Below are 17,985 nucleotides of genomic sequence, written 5' to 3'. Positions count from 1 at the left end.
TTCCTTTTCTTATATAAAAAATGTAACATATATCCTGTAAACCTATTACAAACTTCATACCTTCGTGTGAGTGAATCATTTCTCGTCTCATTTAACTATGACTTTTGTACTGAATTTAGAGTTCGAACATTAACACTGAACACGTCATAAACATCATCGCTCAGTGGCCTCATTCTACATAATTACTCATTGCAAAAACACTTACCAATAGCAAACTCTTCATTATCTTTCGTCTTCAAGCACACACTTGCTTCCTTTTTATTGCAAGTGATGTTAAGTTTTCCACAGATATTTAAGAGTAAAGTATCTCCTTCTTCTGTTGTGATGCTGTGAGGAGAATGCAGATTTAACAGGTTGTAAACGTGTCCATATTGTAATTCTTTTACAGTACAATTTCTGCCATGTGTTATCTGAAATGAAATCGAGAAAACGAAACATATAAGAATATAACTTACTTGATTACTTTATATCTGGATGTCCTACTTTTTAGGTGTGCGTCCTGTATCTGATTGAGCTTAGTAGAAAATCAGAAACTGTCCTGCTTTTCACTCTAGTCAGTTCTCAGTGGACCAAAGAGAGAAACAGTCTCTGCTTGGAGCCCATTAGAGAAATTATGTTTGTAAGAGTGTAAGGGGTAGTGATTGCAAAGACCTGTAGCCTCTCCTATTTTAATGCCATCCTCATCTTCTTGTGGTACACTCTGTTTTAAACTAACGAGGCTCTGGCAACCATATAGCAGCAGAATAATTGTAACATCTGATGTAAAGAAAATGCTAGATAGGTAGGAACCCCATCAATTAAATCCTTCTGGGCTAGCAACCCTTTAGGCATACATTTTGTATTGCTTTTAAGTCTCATACGAATCCTCAGATGAATAGAACAGGTAGTGGAAAAACCATGGCCAATGAATAAATCGTAATAGATTTGCAAAAGTCATGCTTCGGTACTATCCACAGGGGAAGAGGTCTTTGGGCCATCCAAAAAAAAAAAAAAATATTGGACTGAGAATGACTCACTAAGACCGTTAATCTATGGAGGTTAATCAAGAAACTTTTAGTATTAATGAGAATATTAGTAATAATTTTAATACAAAACACAAGCAGATCTCTATCTATCCTCTGCTAGTCTAGGCTATTATTATATTAAAAAAGAGAGAGAGTTCCCTGTTCATGTATTACAATGTTCAATCCACTGCCTAATTATCTTGAATAATTAATAGATTAAAAATATTATATTCAGATCAATGTACTATCTGCAACAGCTTATACCTGATGGACAAATATCATCTTCTAAGCTGCAGCAAGCTAGATAAATCCAAACAAGAAAAGGGCATGACCTCGCACCTCTACTGGGATCCCAGATTCCAAATGGGCTAGAGCAGTAGTTTCCAAAGTGTGCTCCACGACTGTACTTTGAAAGTATATCAGCAATGGTAGATGACCACATCTTACCCTTGAGCGAGCTGGTCTTCGAGCTGTTGCAAAAAACACGACTTTCTTTTTTCAGGTAATGTAGTCAATTCTATTGAAATTTTTTTCTCTGCTTGGCAAGGGTGGTGAGTTATTTGTTAGTTCTTATCTGCTTGGTGTGTGTGAATATTTGTAGTTTTATCTCCGGAGATCAACAGTGTAAGGATAGTTTCTTGTAAATGTGCTCGAAGACTTAATGTCTTAATTGTAAAATAAATTTGATTGACAATGTTAGTCAGCAATAAATTTTGACACGTATTTTTTAAAAGAAACGAATGTCGTCCATTGTTGTGCTTGCGTTCTGCTTCTGCTACTTTTATTGTAAAGTCAGTTTTTATTCATTCAGTACAAGCAGGCTTATGTGAGGTGTTCGTGTTAAACTGCATGTTAATAACCAGTGTCTTTGATTCTCCCTGGTAGAACTCTTGACTCAACCCGTTGCAGAAGATGCGACGAGTAAGAAACGCTTCCTCACATTTTGGGTTTCTGCCATCATGGAGAATTGCTCTGAATCAACAGACATAATATGGTTCGTTCTCTCATCGCATCTTCAATCTGTCAGAATGCTTCCTATGAGGTTTATAAGGAGGTTGGTTGCGTATCTTCTGATGGCTCTACTAGACGTGCTGATATTATCATAATTGATCGGCAGAAGAATAAGGGTGTCATTCTTGATCCCACAATCCGTTTCGAGATGCATGAGCAACAGCCACAAGAGGTGTGTCGTGAAAAACAAGTCATATATGAGCCTTGTTGTCAGCATCTTGGAGCACAATACCACATCACACATTGGACAGTTTTTGGGCTCATGTTCGGTGCCCGTGGCACGATCCCACGAGAAACTTTAAATCAACTTAAACAATTTAAAATTTCTGATGTAACAATTGATGCCATAGGATCTCATGTGTTAAAATCATCCTTAGCTATAATTAGTAATCATTTGTACCCAACAAACTTTTATTGTAAATGATTTCCTCTGTTTTCGTATCATTTATCTTAATGTTTTCTTTTTCCATTCAAATTGTCATACAATTGGTCTTAATGATTATTCTTTATGAATTGATTAGTAGTCCGATCTATTCGAACCCTTATTTAGGGCGGCTTTTTTTGTTAAAAATTGTTTGTTTGTTTTTTGGCAATTCTACAAATTCAGAAACCAGTCAAACACCTTGTTGTGTATCACATCCCAGTGCTGCTAATTTAAAAACAGGTGAATCAATCAAAAAACGAAAATATGATGAATCATATTTGGCTCTTGGATTTACGTATAACTTACAGGCAATAAAATTGCTCCGGACATCCTTTGTATGCTATGTAACAAAGTGTTAAGTAACAGTTCTTTATTGCTCGCAAAACTGCGAAGACATTTGGAAACAAACCACCGAATGTAAGAACAAGAACATACATTTTCTTCAAAGTAAATTGTTGGTGTAAAACGCGAAAACCGACCATGAAATTTGTGAGACGAGGAAACAATACCATTCTTCATATTAGCAATTTGAAGGTAATTTTTTTTTATTATTACGTATTTAATTACAGAAAAAATACATGCAACTTATAAATACTACTGCATGTTTATGAACTTATGGCTATGCATCGTAATGTAGCTGAAGACATATTGTCGATGTTAAATATGTATAGAATATAAATATGGGGGTATATTAAATTTACCATATCTATATGAATCTAGTGATTAAATTAAATTAATTAATTAAATTTAATTTGAGGATCCGTTAATCATGAAGGAAAAATACATGTATAAATAATGGCGTATATTACACATTTCCTCATTTAAAGGTGTGATGACACTACTAGTTTGCATTTTTCATTCATTCAGTGTTCTGCCCAAGGGCAGGTCTAACATTGCAAACCCAGCTTCCTCCAATCGTTCTTATTTTCTGCCTTCCTCTTTGTTTCCTCATATGTTTGCATTTTTAAGAATATAAAATTAAATCGAATAAAATTATTCTTACCATTCATAATCAATTAACATTAGCAATCTCAAGACTAGTGTTCCTTGTCCCCTTGCCAAATAAGCATATCTTTCCAGTTTCTGTATATTATACTGAAAGAAAGAGATGGAGGTGGAGGTAGAGGTGGTAAGGATAACCAAATGTGGCAGACAGTTTTCATTCTACACATACCACGTCTTCATTCTTTTCTTCATTCTTCACCTATGAAATAAATTTCTTCTAAGTGAAAGTAAGATATGTTGTTGTTTTCTAATGCCAGGCATTTGACAATAAAGTCATTTGACCTCTTGCACTCCAATATTTTTCAAAGATATTATCATGGCCAGCCACTGAAGCACAGATTTTGAGGTGTTCCGAATCCATTTCTTGGTTTGAGTTGCACAATGGGCAGTTAGGGGACTGATATATTCCAATTCTATGCAGGTGTTTGGCCAAACAATCATGGCCTGTTGCCAATCTAAATGCAGCTACAGACGATTTTCGTGGTAGATCGGGAATTAACTGTGGATTTTGATGCAGAGAGTTCCATTTTTTTCCCTTGAGATTGTGTTATCAAATTTTGTTTGTTGAACTCTAAGTATGTAGATTTAATCAATCTTTTCAGAGTAATACGTAGATTTAGTAACAGGTCTGTAAGTAGCAGTGCTGCTCTTCTTTGCTAAAGCATCCGCATTCTCGTTTCCCAGGATTCCACAATGGGATGGTATCCATTGGAATACAATTCTTTTATTGAGTGATATTAATTGAGAGAGCATTTTAGTTATTTCTGCTGTTTGAGATGAAGGTGTGTGTTTAGAGACTAGTGATAGAATAGCTGCTTTGGAGTCTGACAATATAACTGCATTTTTAAATTTATTGATGTGGCATAGAAGATTCCTGAGACTTTCACTTATTGCAATGATTTCTCCATCAAAACTTGTTGTTCCATACCCAAGAGATCTATAAAGTGAGAAGAGACAGCACGTAACACCTGCACCGGCACCTTGTTCTCTGGAGATCAAGGATCCGTCAGTGTATAAATGAAGCCAGTTTTGTGGAGGGTACCTAATATTAATTGTCTCTAAAGACAATTGTTTTAGTATTTCAGTGTTCACTTCTGATTTTAGTATTTCTTCTGTTAAATTTAGATTATATTCTATATTTAATAGAGTTAAAGGGTTTGGTTTAATTTGTAAGTTTTCTTTTAAATTCGGGATATTGATTTTCTGTTTTAATTCTTGAACAATGGATATGAAACTTTTTTGAGTAAGATATATGCAACCATATTAATTAATATAAGTTTTTGTTGTTTAATATTAGTTTGTAATTTTTAATATTTATGTAAGTTATAAGTTTCTATAATGAACAAAGTCCCGCGCCGTGGTGTCGCGGTCTAAGGCATCCCACCTAGGATTTGCGTTATGGAATGCACGCTGGTTCGAGTCCTCATGGGGGAAGAAATTTTCTCACGAAATTTCGGCCAGTGTATGGGACCAGTGCCCACCCAGCATCGTGATGGACTTGGGGAGCTACAATAGGTAGCGAAATCCGGTTGCGAATACTAGCTATAACGGCTGGGGGGATCATTGTGCTAACCATACGATACCTCCATTCTGGTTGGATGATCGTCCATCTCTGCTTTGGCATGTGGGCGTGAAGCCAGCAGCCGGCTGGTCAGTCTAGGCCCTTCATGGGCTGTAGCGCCATGGATTATTATAATGAACAAAACTGATGTAGCCATGAACGACTATTGTTTTGAGGTGAATCAATTTTATCTATCATCTGAAGTTAAAACTGATGAACAGGTAACTTTACCATCTTTGGGCAGGCTTCTGTCCTTTCCCAAGACAAGTGATGCACACAACTGCTGGTTGTCTGCACAAACACTGGAGGTTTGTCTTTCTTGGAACAGGACAACTCGATCTGTACACTGTGTCTTCCCCCAGTGGGGCATGGGGATCCTCCTGCAATGTAAATTTTTAATATGTAATGAACAAGTTTCTGGATGAAAATGTCAATATTGAAAAGCTCAAGTCTTTACCTGTGTATTTTAGGATCACTACACCAGACCCAATGACGCGCGGTTTCCCTGTAATTATGCCTAGACTGACTGAAGTCTTGGACTTTGAGTCAGTCATGCATCCCGCAACTGCCCCATCTGAAGCAAACACACTCTCTAGTCAGATTAATAATAACACACTTACTAACATTAGAAAATTCTGTAAGCAACCTATTACAGCAAGAAAATTATTTTATAACGAGTGTCAACACAATATGGAATGTATGAAAATGAGGTTGCTGACAAGAGATTCAAAGGGTTCCTATAATTGTACAAAACGTTTATGCTCTCAGTTGGGTGTTATTATTTGGATTTTTAAGGAATTGGTTCTTATTTATAAGGATTGTGAATATTACTGAGAGTGAGTAGGATACTCAGTAAAATAATCAACATACGATTGGAGTCTTTAATACAAAACAACATATCAGAAGAACAAGCTGGATTTACAACAGGCAAATCCTGTGTAGACCATATGTCTTTTTTCCTCTGGCCTTCCAACTGACACTCTATATGCACACTAATAATAATAACAGATCTGATTAGTGTAATATTTAATTAGCCAGTGATGTATGCAATGGAGAGGGAAAGGAACTGGCCACCCTACATCATTATCTCCTGGTTTAGTTGCCTCATGAATGATGCCTTATTGGCGTCACTTGTGAGGTACAAACCTGTCTTCGGACATCTGACTGAACAATAATAATAATAATAATAATAATAATAATAATAATAATAATAATAATAATAATAATAATAATAATAATAATAATAATAAAAGAGAAGAAGGTGCATTCCTTCCATTTCTAGAATTTTATTTAAGATGAAAATATAGTACTGTCCTCTTTTCTTAAGACTCAAATATGTTAACTTTAGCTAACCTTTAAAATGAAGATTCCTTTTTTTGAAATCAAGTTAAGGATTCTTATCATCATCAGATTTGAAACCTCAAACCTAATAACTCTAGCAGTGAAGACGACTATGACTATCAATTACTTTCTGCCAGTAACGAGTTTATGTGTACCTGCGCAAGAATAGTTCTGCACGGAATTCAAAGCTCCACAAACATTAATGTGGTATTGCATCCCAGATGACGAAGGCTGTGTCATCCAGTTCCTATCGAACCTATATAGTGATGACAGATCATACTGGGCACCATTGGAGGCTACTACCTGCAACACACAATTCACATTCATGGTATGTGCAAGTCAATGAGATCACACTTCGCACATCAATTAAATGAACATCACAGACTATAGATTACAATGTGAGTGTACATGCCAAACTACATATGACTTATTACGCTGATGAAACTCATAGCACAAAGGAAGGTGGTGATAATGTGTGGAGCTCGCTGACAGGATTCCAGGCCTTTTGTCCGCACCTGTGTACTAACAGCGCATCTGGCCACGAAACCAGATGGCCAGGGTTCGATTCCCGGCCGGAGAAAGTTACCTGGTTGAGGTTTTTTCCGGGGTTTTCCCTCAACCGAATATGAGCAAATTGTTGTTTATTGTTAATAAAATAACATGGACAAAAATACAATCTTAGTTCTTCCCTGAAGGAGTAAAAAAAACTCGTGCTCAGGGAGATATCTAAACACAAAGATAAACACAAAGATAATTATTTGACACAAACTGGGTCAAGAAAAAAAATTACAGGAATAAATTACTTTTAAAAATACAATTTTAATTTTAACAATTTAAGTCATACAAATACATATACATATTAAATCAATATATATTCTTTAAAAATTAAATTCCTAACGTTATTTTTTAAATTTCTGATACTAAAATTTTCCAAATTTGGATATTTATAAATTATTTTATTGTATAACCTTGGACCAAAGTAGGTACCATGGCTCAGAGCTGTGCTTGTGAAACACTTTGGTTCCTCTAGTCGTATAAAATCGGATCTTTAGTTCCATATTTATGATGATACAATTTGAATTTATTACGGTTTTTATGTATGAAGATTAATAAGGCAATATAATAAATCTGTTTAATTTTCAAAACATTAAAATCAGTAAACAAAAGCTCAGATGAGTAATCAATTGGTTTATTAAGGCATATTTTAATAATTCTTTTCTGAGTAAGTATTAGTGGAGTGAGATTAGAAATACATGCATGTCCCCACCCTAAAATTCCATACTGGAGAATGGATTGAAATAAAGCTAAATAAATGAGATGTAAAATATTAATTGGTAAATATGACCGAAGTATAACAAAGATATAAATTGTTTTACGTAATCTATTGCATAAATATGTAATATGTTTGTTCCATCGTGAGTGTTGGTCGATTGTAATGCCTAAATACTTAACTTCTGAGGATTCGGTTAATATGGGACATTCACAATTTTGAGAAGAACAATCTGAATGATGAATTTTGAGCCTAAAGGAAGATTGAGGAGATTGAAGGCCACTGGGTAACTTTCGGTGTTGGACCCTGGACTCATTTCACCTGCATTATCACCTTCATCTCATTCAGACGCTAAATAACATAAGATGTTGATAAAGCGTCGTAAAATAACCTACCAAAATTTAAAAAGAAAAGCTCTCGTTGTATCAAAACAAGAGATTCATTACAGACAACTCTCCTCATAGAAGTGATAGTATGCAACTCAGAATGTATCATACCATACACTCGTGTGGCAATGACTTGCAGGCCACAGGAGTCTCCATCTCGAACACGTATGTCATGTTCAACCTGCCATTACGCCCCACGAACTTAGGTACACTGTGGGTGATGCTGGCATTGCAGCGGAGCCGCACTTCAGTGTTTGGGCCTGCAAAGTGAGAGACAGAATGAGAAACATTTTACTCAACAAATATGCAGTACAATAATATTAGTACTATTCTAGATCTCTAGAGAAAGTTAGAGAACGCATATTGCATATGTAATTGATTTATAATACACAAGAACCAAATGTTTTGGTAATAGCAATATGCGAGAAATTTTCCACAATTACTTTTAGTGTTGCATTTACATTACATTTATCCTTCTAGATACCTAAAAATACCACATTTAAGCAAAACAAACTAGCGAAATAAAGAGAAATTTGCATCATTGGGCGAAATATGTTAATAACCACGAAATATACCCCATCTTTCGCAAAAACTACGAAATATGCATTACAGTTTCATTCAATATTCCTAAAAAACATGAGACTTCTGTTTCAGTTAATTTGTCAATCGCTTAGTAAAGCAATATTTTTATATTTTCTATATGGATATTGTGCACACTCACTTTTACTACGTATATCTATGGCTATCGAAAAAGATCGATTGCTGCAATATGATATGCACTGGAGGCTAATTTTGATGCGAAGAGATTTTGGGGAGTGATTAATAGAGAACCAGAGTGAGTTTGGTGTGAAATGTTTGCAGACACATGTATTTATGTATTGCAGAGCATAGCTTCCGAAGATGACTCAATCAAGTCGAAAACGTTCAACTCAAAAATATGACAAATAACTTTATGTTAATAGTTCTAAAGATAAGCATAGATGGACCTTGTTTATCCTCATTTAATAACGAAACTAGCTTCAGACATGTGTACATTTTTTTATGCATTTGTAACATAACAGACAACCCAATGTTCTATAGTTCCACTTGTCAATGTTTCTTTGCTTCCGCTGCCTATTAACTTATATTTATTTTTATCTTCTTCAGTATTGCTTTAGTCTGAAGTTTGTAATTTTTATGTCGGTAAATATTTTATTTATTTCTTTCAATACAGCTATAATTTTTGTTTATCAATAAATTACATGTAGTATCAAATACAACAAAAATAGTGAAATAAAATCACGCAAACACGAATTAAATCATATCAGGTCTCTTAGACCGGATGTTTCTAATTATGTACTACTGATCGATGTTTCGGTTTAAGAGTTAAGGTAAAGTTTTATTGTATTGTATTGTATTTATTAACATTACATGGTATTCATACATTGCTTACAGGTAGAATATGGAACAAGTCAAAACACTTAATACTATTATAAAATCTTAATTTATAGTCACAGTCTAGTTGGAATATATACAGAATGGATTTACAATATAGTCTACTAGTACAACACAAAGTTTTAGTATAAATTTCATGAAGTGTTATTGAATGTCATGAATTCACCTACAGAATAGAAGGCGTGAGAAATTAGGTACTTCTTTAATTTGGCCCTAAATAATTTTATGTTTTGAGTTTCATTTTTTATATCGATAGGGAGGCTATTAAAAATTTTTACTGCCATGTAACGCACTCCTTTTTGATAGCACGATAGACTTGCCGACGGAGTATGAAAGTCATTTTTTTGACGTGTATTTATGCTATGAACTGTTGAATTAGTTACAAAGTTTTCACGATTACATACGAGGAAGATTATTAATGAAAAGATATACTGACAAGCCATGGGCATTATTTGTAGTTTTTTGAAAATAGCCCTACACGATTCCCTAGATTTGGCACCTACTATTATTCTAATTACTCTTTTTTGTAATAGAAATATATTGTTACTATCTGTGGAATTTCCCCAGAATATTATTCCGAAACTCATTACAGAGTGGAAGTATGCAAAGTATATTGTTTTCAAGGTATTGATATTTACTATCTTTTGCATAGATATAATAGCAAAACAAGCTGAATTTAGTTTGGGGGTAATTTCTTTAATATGATTTTTCCAATTTAACACATTATCGATTTTTAAGCCAAGAAATTTGATGGTTGTTATTTCTAATAGGGATCTATTATTAATTTTTGCGCTAGAAATTTGCGACGTTGAATTTGGACAGGATTTAAATTGAATTATGTTAGTTTTGTTACAATTTAATACTAATTTATTGACTGAGAACCAGCCACATATTTTGAAGAGAATTTCCTCTGTTGAAGATTGGAATATGTTGGAGTTATTGGCAGTAATTACTATACTTGTGTCATCTGCAAATAATATGGGATGACCTACATCTGTACAATACAGTAATCATGCTTTGTTTATAAGCAATGTCAGAAGTTTGTGTATTACATAACGAAATTACATAGATTTTAAGTAGGCCTATCTGTTTCTAATCTTATTTTTTTCATAAACCTCCTTATTTCTATTGCATGTATTCCACCAATGTAGTAACTATAAAAAAGGTGTCTATCTTATTATAGGAAAAACGACTGTACTGACCTTTGCTCTGAGTAGAGTAAACAATAGCGAGACCTGTCTTCTCTGTTAAGATGACATGATGCTTACTAAGACGTCCTATCACTTTTGTCTCAGCACCATTAACCTCACAAGCTGTCACAGTGTCATTATTTGTACAGAGGCCCTTAGGAATTGGTCCACATAAGTTGAGAAGGAATTTATGCCCATTGTCAGTCTTGACTTCATAGTGGTCTTGGTGTCGCAGACTGCTGAAGTCATTATCTCCCAATACACAGCTCGTATCAACAGGACAAGCTGCAGGTGTCGTCCATGTCATGGACAGCATACAACCATCTTGCATACCCAGCACCACTGGAGGTCTCTCCTGCACAAGCAACAATTAGAGGTGGTGAGAAAAAGATTCCTTAACTTAAAGGAAAACTGATGTAAGACAGAACGTGAATAAGACGGAAACTTGATCAGTGTGAACACTTTTTTAATCCTGGCAGATAGAATAGACATAATTTTTTATAGTGTAATTTATTTTGTATAATGCGGAATCTGCCCAATGCAGAAACAGAAGAAAATATGTATTGTTTTGTACACTATATTTTTAATCATTCGGTCAGTGAATTATTATTTGGACAGTTATCTTCACTCCACGCAAAACTTGAGCAAGGGAGAGAGTACAGTACTGTATATCGAAAGAAGGGCAATTATTTGCCATGTGTTTTCTAAAAAAATTGTTAAAAAAAAAAGGAGTCCGGAAACAGGTAGGTAGGTATAGTACAAAACCGCAAATTTCTAGTTAGACCTAATTACGTATCATTGACTATGCTAAGAAGATTCATTCTACTTATGGTTAAAGAAGGAAGAGCACGAGAGAATGAGAAAGAGAGAAACAGAAAAAGAAAGAAAGTGGATAAAAACTTACAGTTCATGGGAAAAAGTTACTCATATTACTGATTCAACAACCAGATATGGCGAAATCCTATGCGACACTGTCACTGAAAAAAAAAATGATGACATTGAAAAAAAAAAAGAAAAAAGAAAAGCTAGAAAAAATAATGACGATTATGATTTTTCGTGCTTGAACTAATGTAAAATAGCCACTAACAATGGCGACATTGTTGACACGTTTTCAATGCCATCTATGCGTCAAGCCACGAACTTTCCAAATGCACCTCGTAAAGAGAAAGTATTGTGATGCTACAAAAAAAAATTAACTCAGAGATTTTCACGACAATACATATTTTCGGCATCATTAATACCTGAAAAGTAGTTACAGTCCGCAGCACTGATTTTGGCAGATGTATTTTGTTAATCTGAACTTCAGAACGAGTTACTCACTGATGCAAGGTGGGTTGATATATCGGTCACAGATTGCAGCAGCAATTGGTGGGTCATAATATACAGGCTGAGTATCCGTGGACACTGCTGGACAGTCACCTCAGAAATCTATGCACATATCGTTAACTACAGTATATTTTGTTGTCCTATAAACAGAAGGATACTATCAAATCTACGCTTTGCAGACAATATCGTCTTGTTCGCAAGATCAGCTTGAGAACTGACGAACATGCTCGAAGAACTGAACTACGTGAGTAGAGAAGTGGGGCTACTCATGAACCCAAACAAGACAAAATTGATGACGAACGGGAACAGAAACACTAGTACAATTGAGTGGGAAAACCCTAGTATATGTCAAAGATTACATTTACCTTGGGCAGATGATGTCATTTCAGAACGCATGGCCCTACAGAAATCGACATGAGAATAGTCTTAGCTTGGAGAAAGTACTGGAGCATGAAATTTATTTTTAAGAAAAGTTCCAAAACTTGAATATCAAAAACAAGCACTTGAGCACTGTATAATACCCATGCTACTTTATGGGTGCCAAACATGGTCGCTCACAGAAAGAGAAAACTGAAACTACAAAGATCCCAGCGAAAAATGGAATGTAGGATCACCAAAATATCTCTCAGAGATAAAATGCCAGCAACAACAATAAGGAAGATGACATACCTACAAGACATTGTGATGGCAGCTCAGCGACTGAAGTAGAAGTGGGGAGGCCACGTGAGCAGACTGAACACGTCGAGATGGGTGTATGTGACACTCATGTGGGAACCAAGAACAGGGAAGAGGACAGCAGGAAGACCGAGGACTCGATGGAGCAACTTCTTCAGGAGGGAAGCTGGTTGACAGTGGACAAGAATGGCAACATGCAGGACAACATGGCAGATGCTCGGAAGAAGATTGACAGATCCTAAGTGACAGAAAGTGGACTGACATCAATTATTTTCAGTGCATAACCTCTAGTGACTGAAAGAGGACAAACATTAGAGGCAGTAAATGAAAAGTCATTAAGCATCAGGGTAATAACTTTTAACCAGTACAATAGACTCATCAGGAATAGCTTCCCAGGCGAGTATAAGGAGAGCTCACCCTGCTTGATGCAGGAGGCCCTTGCCCTATTGGGATGTAGTGGGCTTATTTATTTATTTATTTATTTATTACTTTGCATAAACCGTATTTAATATACCACTAGATACTGTAAATCTTCGATCACTCATTTATATTCTAACTCTTCCACACCGGATAGGCCTATTCCTTCCACTTCCATGAGCTAACTATTGTCACAAGATTCGTCACTGCTCTCGATACCTACTCTTCTATTAGGTTTAGTTTCCTTACTCTTGAAACCAAGTTCTTTTAAAATTATTGTAAGGCTATGACACAATATAACTTGGAACCTAATTGTATTTTAGTCTTTTGATTGTTCGGACTGTTATGTGTAAATATTCTGAATAGTATGTCGAATAGCACATTTATCAGAATCATCCATTTCCGTTATTCTTTTGGAACATGACGTTTCTTGCTAGGTATGTCCAATGATCTTATTTCAGCATGTCTCTTTCTGATATTTAGCACTCTTGAATTCGAACGTGTCGAAGATTCCTGTTGCTTCAACTCGTTCTTGTACTTTCTGAATGTTTATGAAACTTGGGGAACATAATTCATACCTATCTTTCGCCTCTCACTTTATGAAGTTATAAATATAACCATAATTTCTCGGATCTAACTATGCAATGTTTTTCCTCTTAATTTATAATATGTAGGAGGCATACTGTAAAGTTACTGTGAACGAAAGTCATTTACAGCACGCTACTGAATCCTCTTGGGCTATACTGTGATTCATTTATGTTTCATAAATGATATGTGCAGAGGCTATGAAAATATAAATGACAACGAGTGTATCGCAACTCATTCATAAAGGACAACAATGGTTTCTTGACTGGGTACTGCCATCAAGGTTATATGCCAAAATCGGTGACGCTAACTCTATGTAACGTAGGAAAGAATAATTATAACTGATATAATATGAAAAGCTAAATTGTTTCGGAATGAAACATAATGAGAATCTTCTTAATACGAAATGGATCTTGGAGGTGTGAGAGTGTTGATAAACCAAAAGGGAGCAAGCCATACTGAAACATCTGAGAATTATTGCCCCATATGGAGGACAGAGGGGGTAAGGAACTGGACACCCTACCTCATTATCTCCTGACCTAGTTCCTCATGAGTGATGCCTTGTTGGTGTTACTTGTGGGGTCCAGACCTGTCTTCGGACAGCTGACTAAACAACAAGGGAGGACAGATTCCTGAAAATACTTACTACACTTTCGCAGTGGAAAAAGATCTCAGCACTGTAGTTCCTGCCATCAGTACATGTCTGGCGTCCTGTCAGCTGCAGCACAGGTTTGTCAGGTTCAGATTGCACATCTACAAGAAACAACATCGACTTTAAACACGTGCTTTTCATTATTAGCTACATGGCAAGATCAGTGTTGGCACACCCTTCCTACACCAAGATGAGAACAAGATCGATTGGAGTTGATCTCTGATACGAAAGAAAATTACTGATGGAAGTCTTTACGAATACAAACGTGAAGGTCGGTTTATATGACGTAAGTTTTAAATCTGTCTTCTTCTACAGCACTACGAAAGTTAAAGTGCAACTTCAAACAACTTTGTGTAAATTGTGAACTTATATGTCGAATATATAAATAACAACAAATAATAATAATAATAATAATAATAATAATAATAATAATAATAATAATAATGTATTTATTATAAGTATTCTGTATTTATTTATGTAATGTATTGTACCTATATTTCATTCTTGACCTCACTATCAGATTCGAACAACTACCGTATAACTGGCCGATGTGGATGCCGAAAAAGAAACTTAAACGAATCGACAATCTCATACTATGTATAAAGAAAAAATACCACCTTTCAAAAATTGATGTTATCAGTCTGTGGTGGAACGGGGATCCATAACCTTCTTCTTTGTCAAAATGTAAAAAATAAGACCTCAATGACATCCCTATGAGAAAAATAGCCATTAGTGCCTTAAAGCAGTGGTTCCCAAACGGAGTGTGGTGTATCGCGCAGCCCCATGGAGTGTATCGCGAAATTTTGGATTGAAAAATAAATTTTATGCTATCCAGAAAGTCTCTTTATAACGCATATTTTATTTACAACAAAGTCTTTGATATGGTACATTTTATTTTGAGACAGACTTCACCAATGAAATGTGAACACCTACAACAATGCTCAGTTTAATTTTTTTGCCTGGCGATAATTCGAATGAAAACGAACACCTGGAATAATCAATGCTTAGTAATTCGTTTATTCTGCCCAGTAATAAACAGAGTTTAGAATCATCCAAAAATATTGGTCAGTTTCAGTATGTAAGTGTAAGCGGGTGATAGTGCGACTATTTTATCAAAAGTACTTTATGTAGATTTTATCGCGAACAAATTTTTAACTCGAAAAAGACAATCTGAATCAAGTTCTGGGTTAGATGACAGCAATGCTAATTCAAATAATGTGCGCGAAAATTCCCTGCGTTTTGTTACTTGCGATATGGTTTTATGCGGCGTGGAGATGAATATAAACAAAATCTCGAAGTGCCTTATATACTGAATTGTTTTGTAAAATCAGTTATGGTGCCGAATAAACTAAAAATACATTTAGAACTGCCGTTTTCAACGTCATACTTGTGTGAATCAGTATTTTCTACCATACAAATAGTTAAAAAATCTAAATAAAGGAACAGACTGCTACGTCCTGAAGATGATTTACGTGTTGGCCTGTCAACCCTAAGGCCATGTACAGAGAAACTCTGTGCAATCCACAAAGCGCAGACTTTATATTAATTGAAATAGTTGAGTTTTCAAAAACGATAATAAAAATCTTTTATCGGACATCCAGCATATATAGGTTGGGACTTTTGACACATAGCTTACCTTTGTGTTGTTCTAATGCCAATAAGTTGCTGCTTGTTCCCCCCCCCCCCGCATGTTAACATCGACCTATCTACAATACTGGATGTCCGATACTACATAAAAGTTATCAGTATTTTTTTTTCTCGCGGAACGCGCTGGAACGGCATTCCGGCACTTCTTGTTGCATTCTTCATCATGGAACCGAAATATGTGTGAATATCTACGTTTTTAATACCGGTATAATTTTTCTTTGAATTCCGCTTAGACCTTGAAAGTCTTAGTCGGGCGAAAAGGAGGATAAAAACGACAAAATTCCCGTGCAGTCAACAGCCCGTCCGCTATAAAATACTCTACACAGAGTTCCACCATATTTTTCTCCAGAAGAAAAGCACTGGCTGTTATTTTTATATTATTACAGTATTAATAAAAACAAATAAGTGTGTCGCGATATCGTGGGCGTTCAGTAAAGTGTGTCGTCAGTCAAAAAAAGTTCGGAACCACTGCCTTAGAGGGATCCATTCGAATCTTACAAAATCATGAGTATGGTTACAACGTTTGAAATTAATATTTTAATCCTTTTCTGTGTTATTTACTCCACTATGCTTGTTTAACGTATTTTATAACAGGTATCTTTCTTTTCTTTTCCAATTGCACGTTTCTTTTATATTATTATTATTATTTTAAACTTGTGGAATTTTAAACAATGTGAAAACAGGAAAAGAAACAACGAGTTACTACGTAATGTATAAGCAGACGTGTACCATATTTTTAAATACAATGCAAAAGTTTTCGAAAAATGTCTACCGAGAACTTAAATAAATAACAATCCAGAACCTCTCTAGAGTGATCAAAAAACATGTCAGAGGAAGGTGACATCTTGTTGCACGATAATGAGCGTCTGCATTTTGCGAGTGATGTCCAGAAGATCCTGCAGCAAATGTACTCGTAAGTTCACAGCTTTAGCCCTGTCGCCCAAATGTTCCCCCATGTAACTAGCATATTCTGACTTATCAGGAAGGATGGTGGACTCACTACATACGAGTGTTGTCTTGTATAGGAATTTTTCACACGAAAAGGAAAGTAGAGATTTTTACAAATATTTGCAAAAATATAGGAATTTTCGGTGTTTTTTCTTTCTTGTATTTATTACTTAATTATTTACTCTTTATTAAAATGTAAAATATTTTCGTCATCGCGTCGCTATTATTGTTCAAGTTTTTAAAATCGGAACCGTGCCGCTCTTTAACTTTTGGCTCTTCGTCACCTCATGTGGAGTACCTTGTTGTTCCGGATCTTAGTTAATGGTAGTAATAATTAGAAAAATATATTTTATAGTTTTACACACCACGGAGAAAAACATGGAAATGTCGCACACGTTTTTAAAATAAGCCAGGTGACTACAGTAATTTATAATTAATCATTATTTTTAAAATTAATAATGCAACTGAAATCAGCTCACAAACGAATGCCGCTTGTCCATAATGAAAATGCGGGACTTTTAATTTATTATAAATCATCACCAGGGAAAGGATTTATATGTAAATACATATTTACTTATAAAGCTAATATAATTTATATTTTGCATTATCTTTATGTTTCACAATGTGTAGGGTTGAAAAATCCTACTTTTATTTTCCATATTTTTCCATATTTTAGAGTTTAGTACATATTTTCGTTAATTTCCATATATTTTCCATATTTCATATAAAACAGTCCATATTATATTAGGTTTAACAATAAAACAAAACAAAATTCCATTAACTTTTAAAAATACATTTCAACAATAGAGATTTAAACACATGTTCAGTAATCCCTTTAACATCAGAGTTATTTGAAAATTAGCAGTCCTATCAACAATGGGAAAGTAAGTTACAAAACTGTATTAATTTAATTTAAAATTTTTAACAGACTTCAGTTGTGCAGCTCAACAGTTAAATGCCAGTCAGAGTACACATAGGTTCAGTTTTGTAAATCATACTATAAAGACGGTAAATATGCCAAAAGTACGTCATTCAGTCAATTTAAAATCAAAACTAACAAGTTACATTTCAGAATTTAAAGAAGATGGTTTATCAACTGACAATAAAAT

General features: G+C 34.9%; 1 protein-coding gene across 5 annotated transcripts in view; it reads right to left on the bottom strand.

Annotated features, from left to right (window-relative positions):
- Nucleotides 1-17,985, bottom strand: part of Lerp (lysosomal enzyme receptor protein) — a 268,742-nt gene that overhangs the window by 162,273 nt on the left and 88,484 nt on the right. For all 5 annotated transcript variants that reach the window (XR_011335691.1, XR_011335690.1, XM_069843904.1 and 2 more), the window contains exons 3-9: nt 14,276-14,382; nt 10,639-10,981; nt 8,114-8,262; nt 6,502-6,649; nt 5,463-5,579; nt 5,237-5,385; nt 206-410 (exon numbers count right to left, since the gene is read on the bottom strand). Coding sequence is in view for 3 of the 5 variants with exons in the window: in XM_069843904.1 (XP_069700005.1) it covers nt 206-410; nt 5,237-5,385; nt 5,463-5,579; nt 6,502-6,649; nt 8,114-8,262; nt 10,639-10,981; nt 14,276-14,382 (1,218 nt within the window). In the remaining 2 variants the exon portion in view is untranslated. The remainder of the gene's footprint in view (nt 1-205; nt 411-5,236; nt 5,386-5,462; nt 5,580-6,501; nt 6,650-8,113; nt 8,263-10,638; nt 10,982-14,275; nt 14,383-17,985) is intronic.

This window comes from Periplaneta americana, chromosome 13 (genome assembly GCF_040183065.1).
Source record: "Periplaneta americana isolate PAMFEO1 chromosome 13, P.americana_PAMFEO1_priV1, whole genome shotgun sequence".
NCBI lineage: Eukaryota > Metazoa > Arthropoda > Insecta > Blattodea > Blattidae > Periplaneta > Periplaneta americana.
The sequence above is the reverse complement of the archived record's forward strand: the minus strand, read 5'-3'. Positions and strand labels throughout refer to the sequence as shown.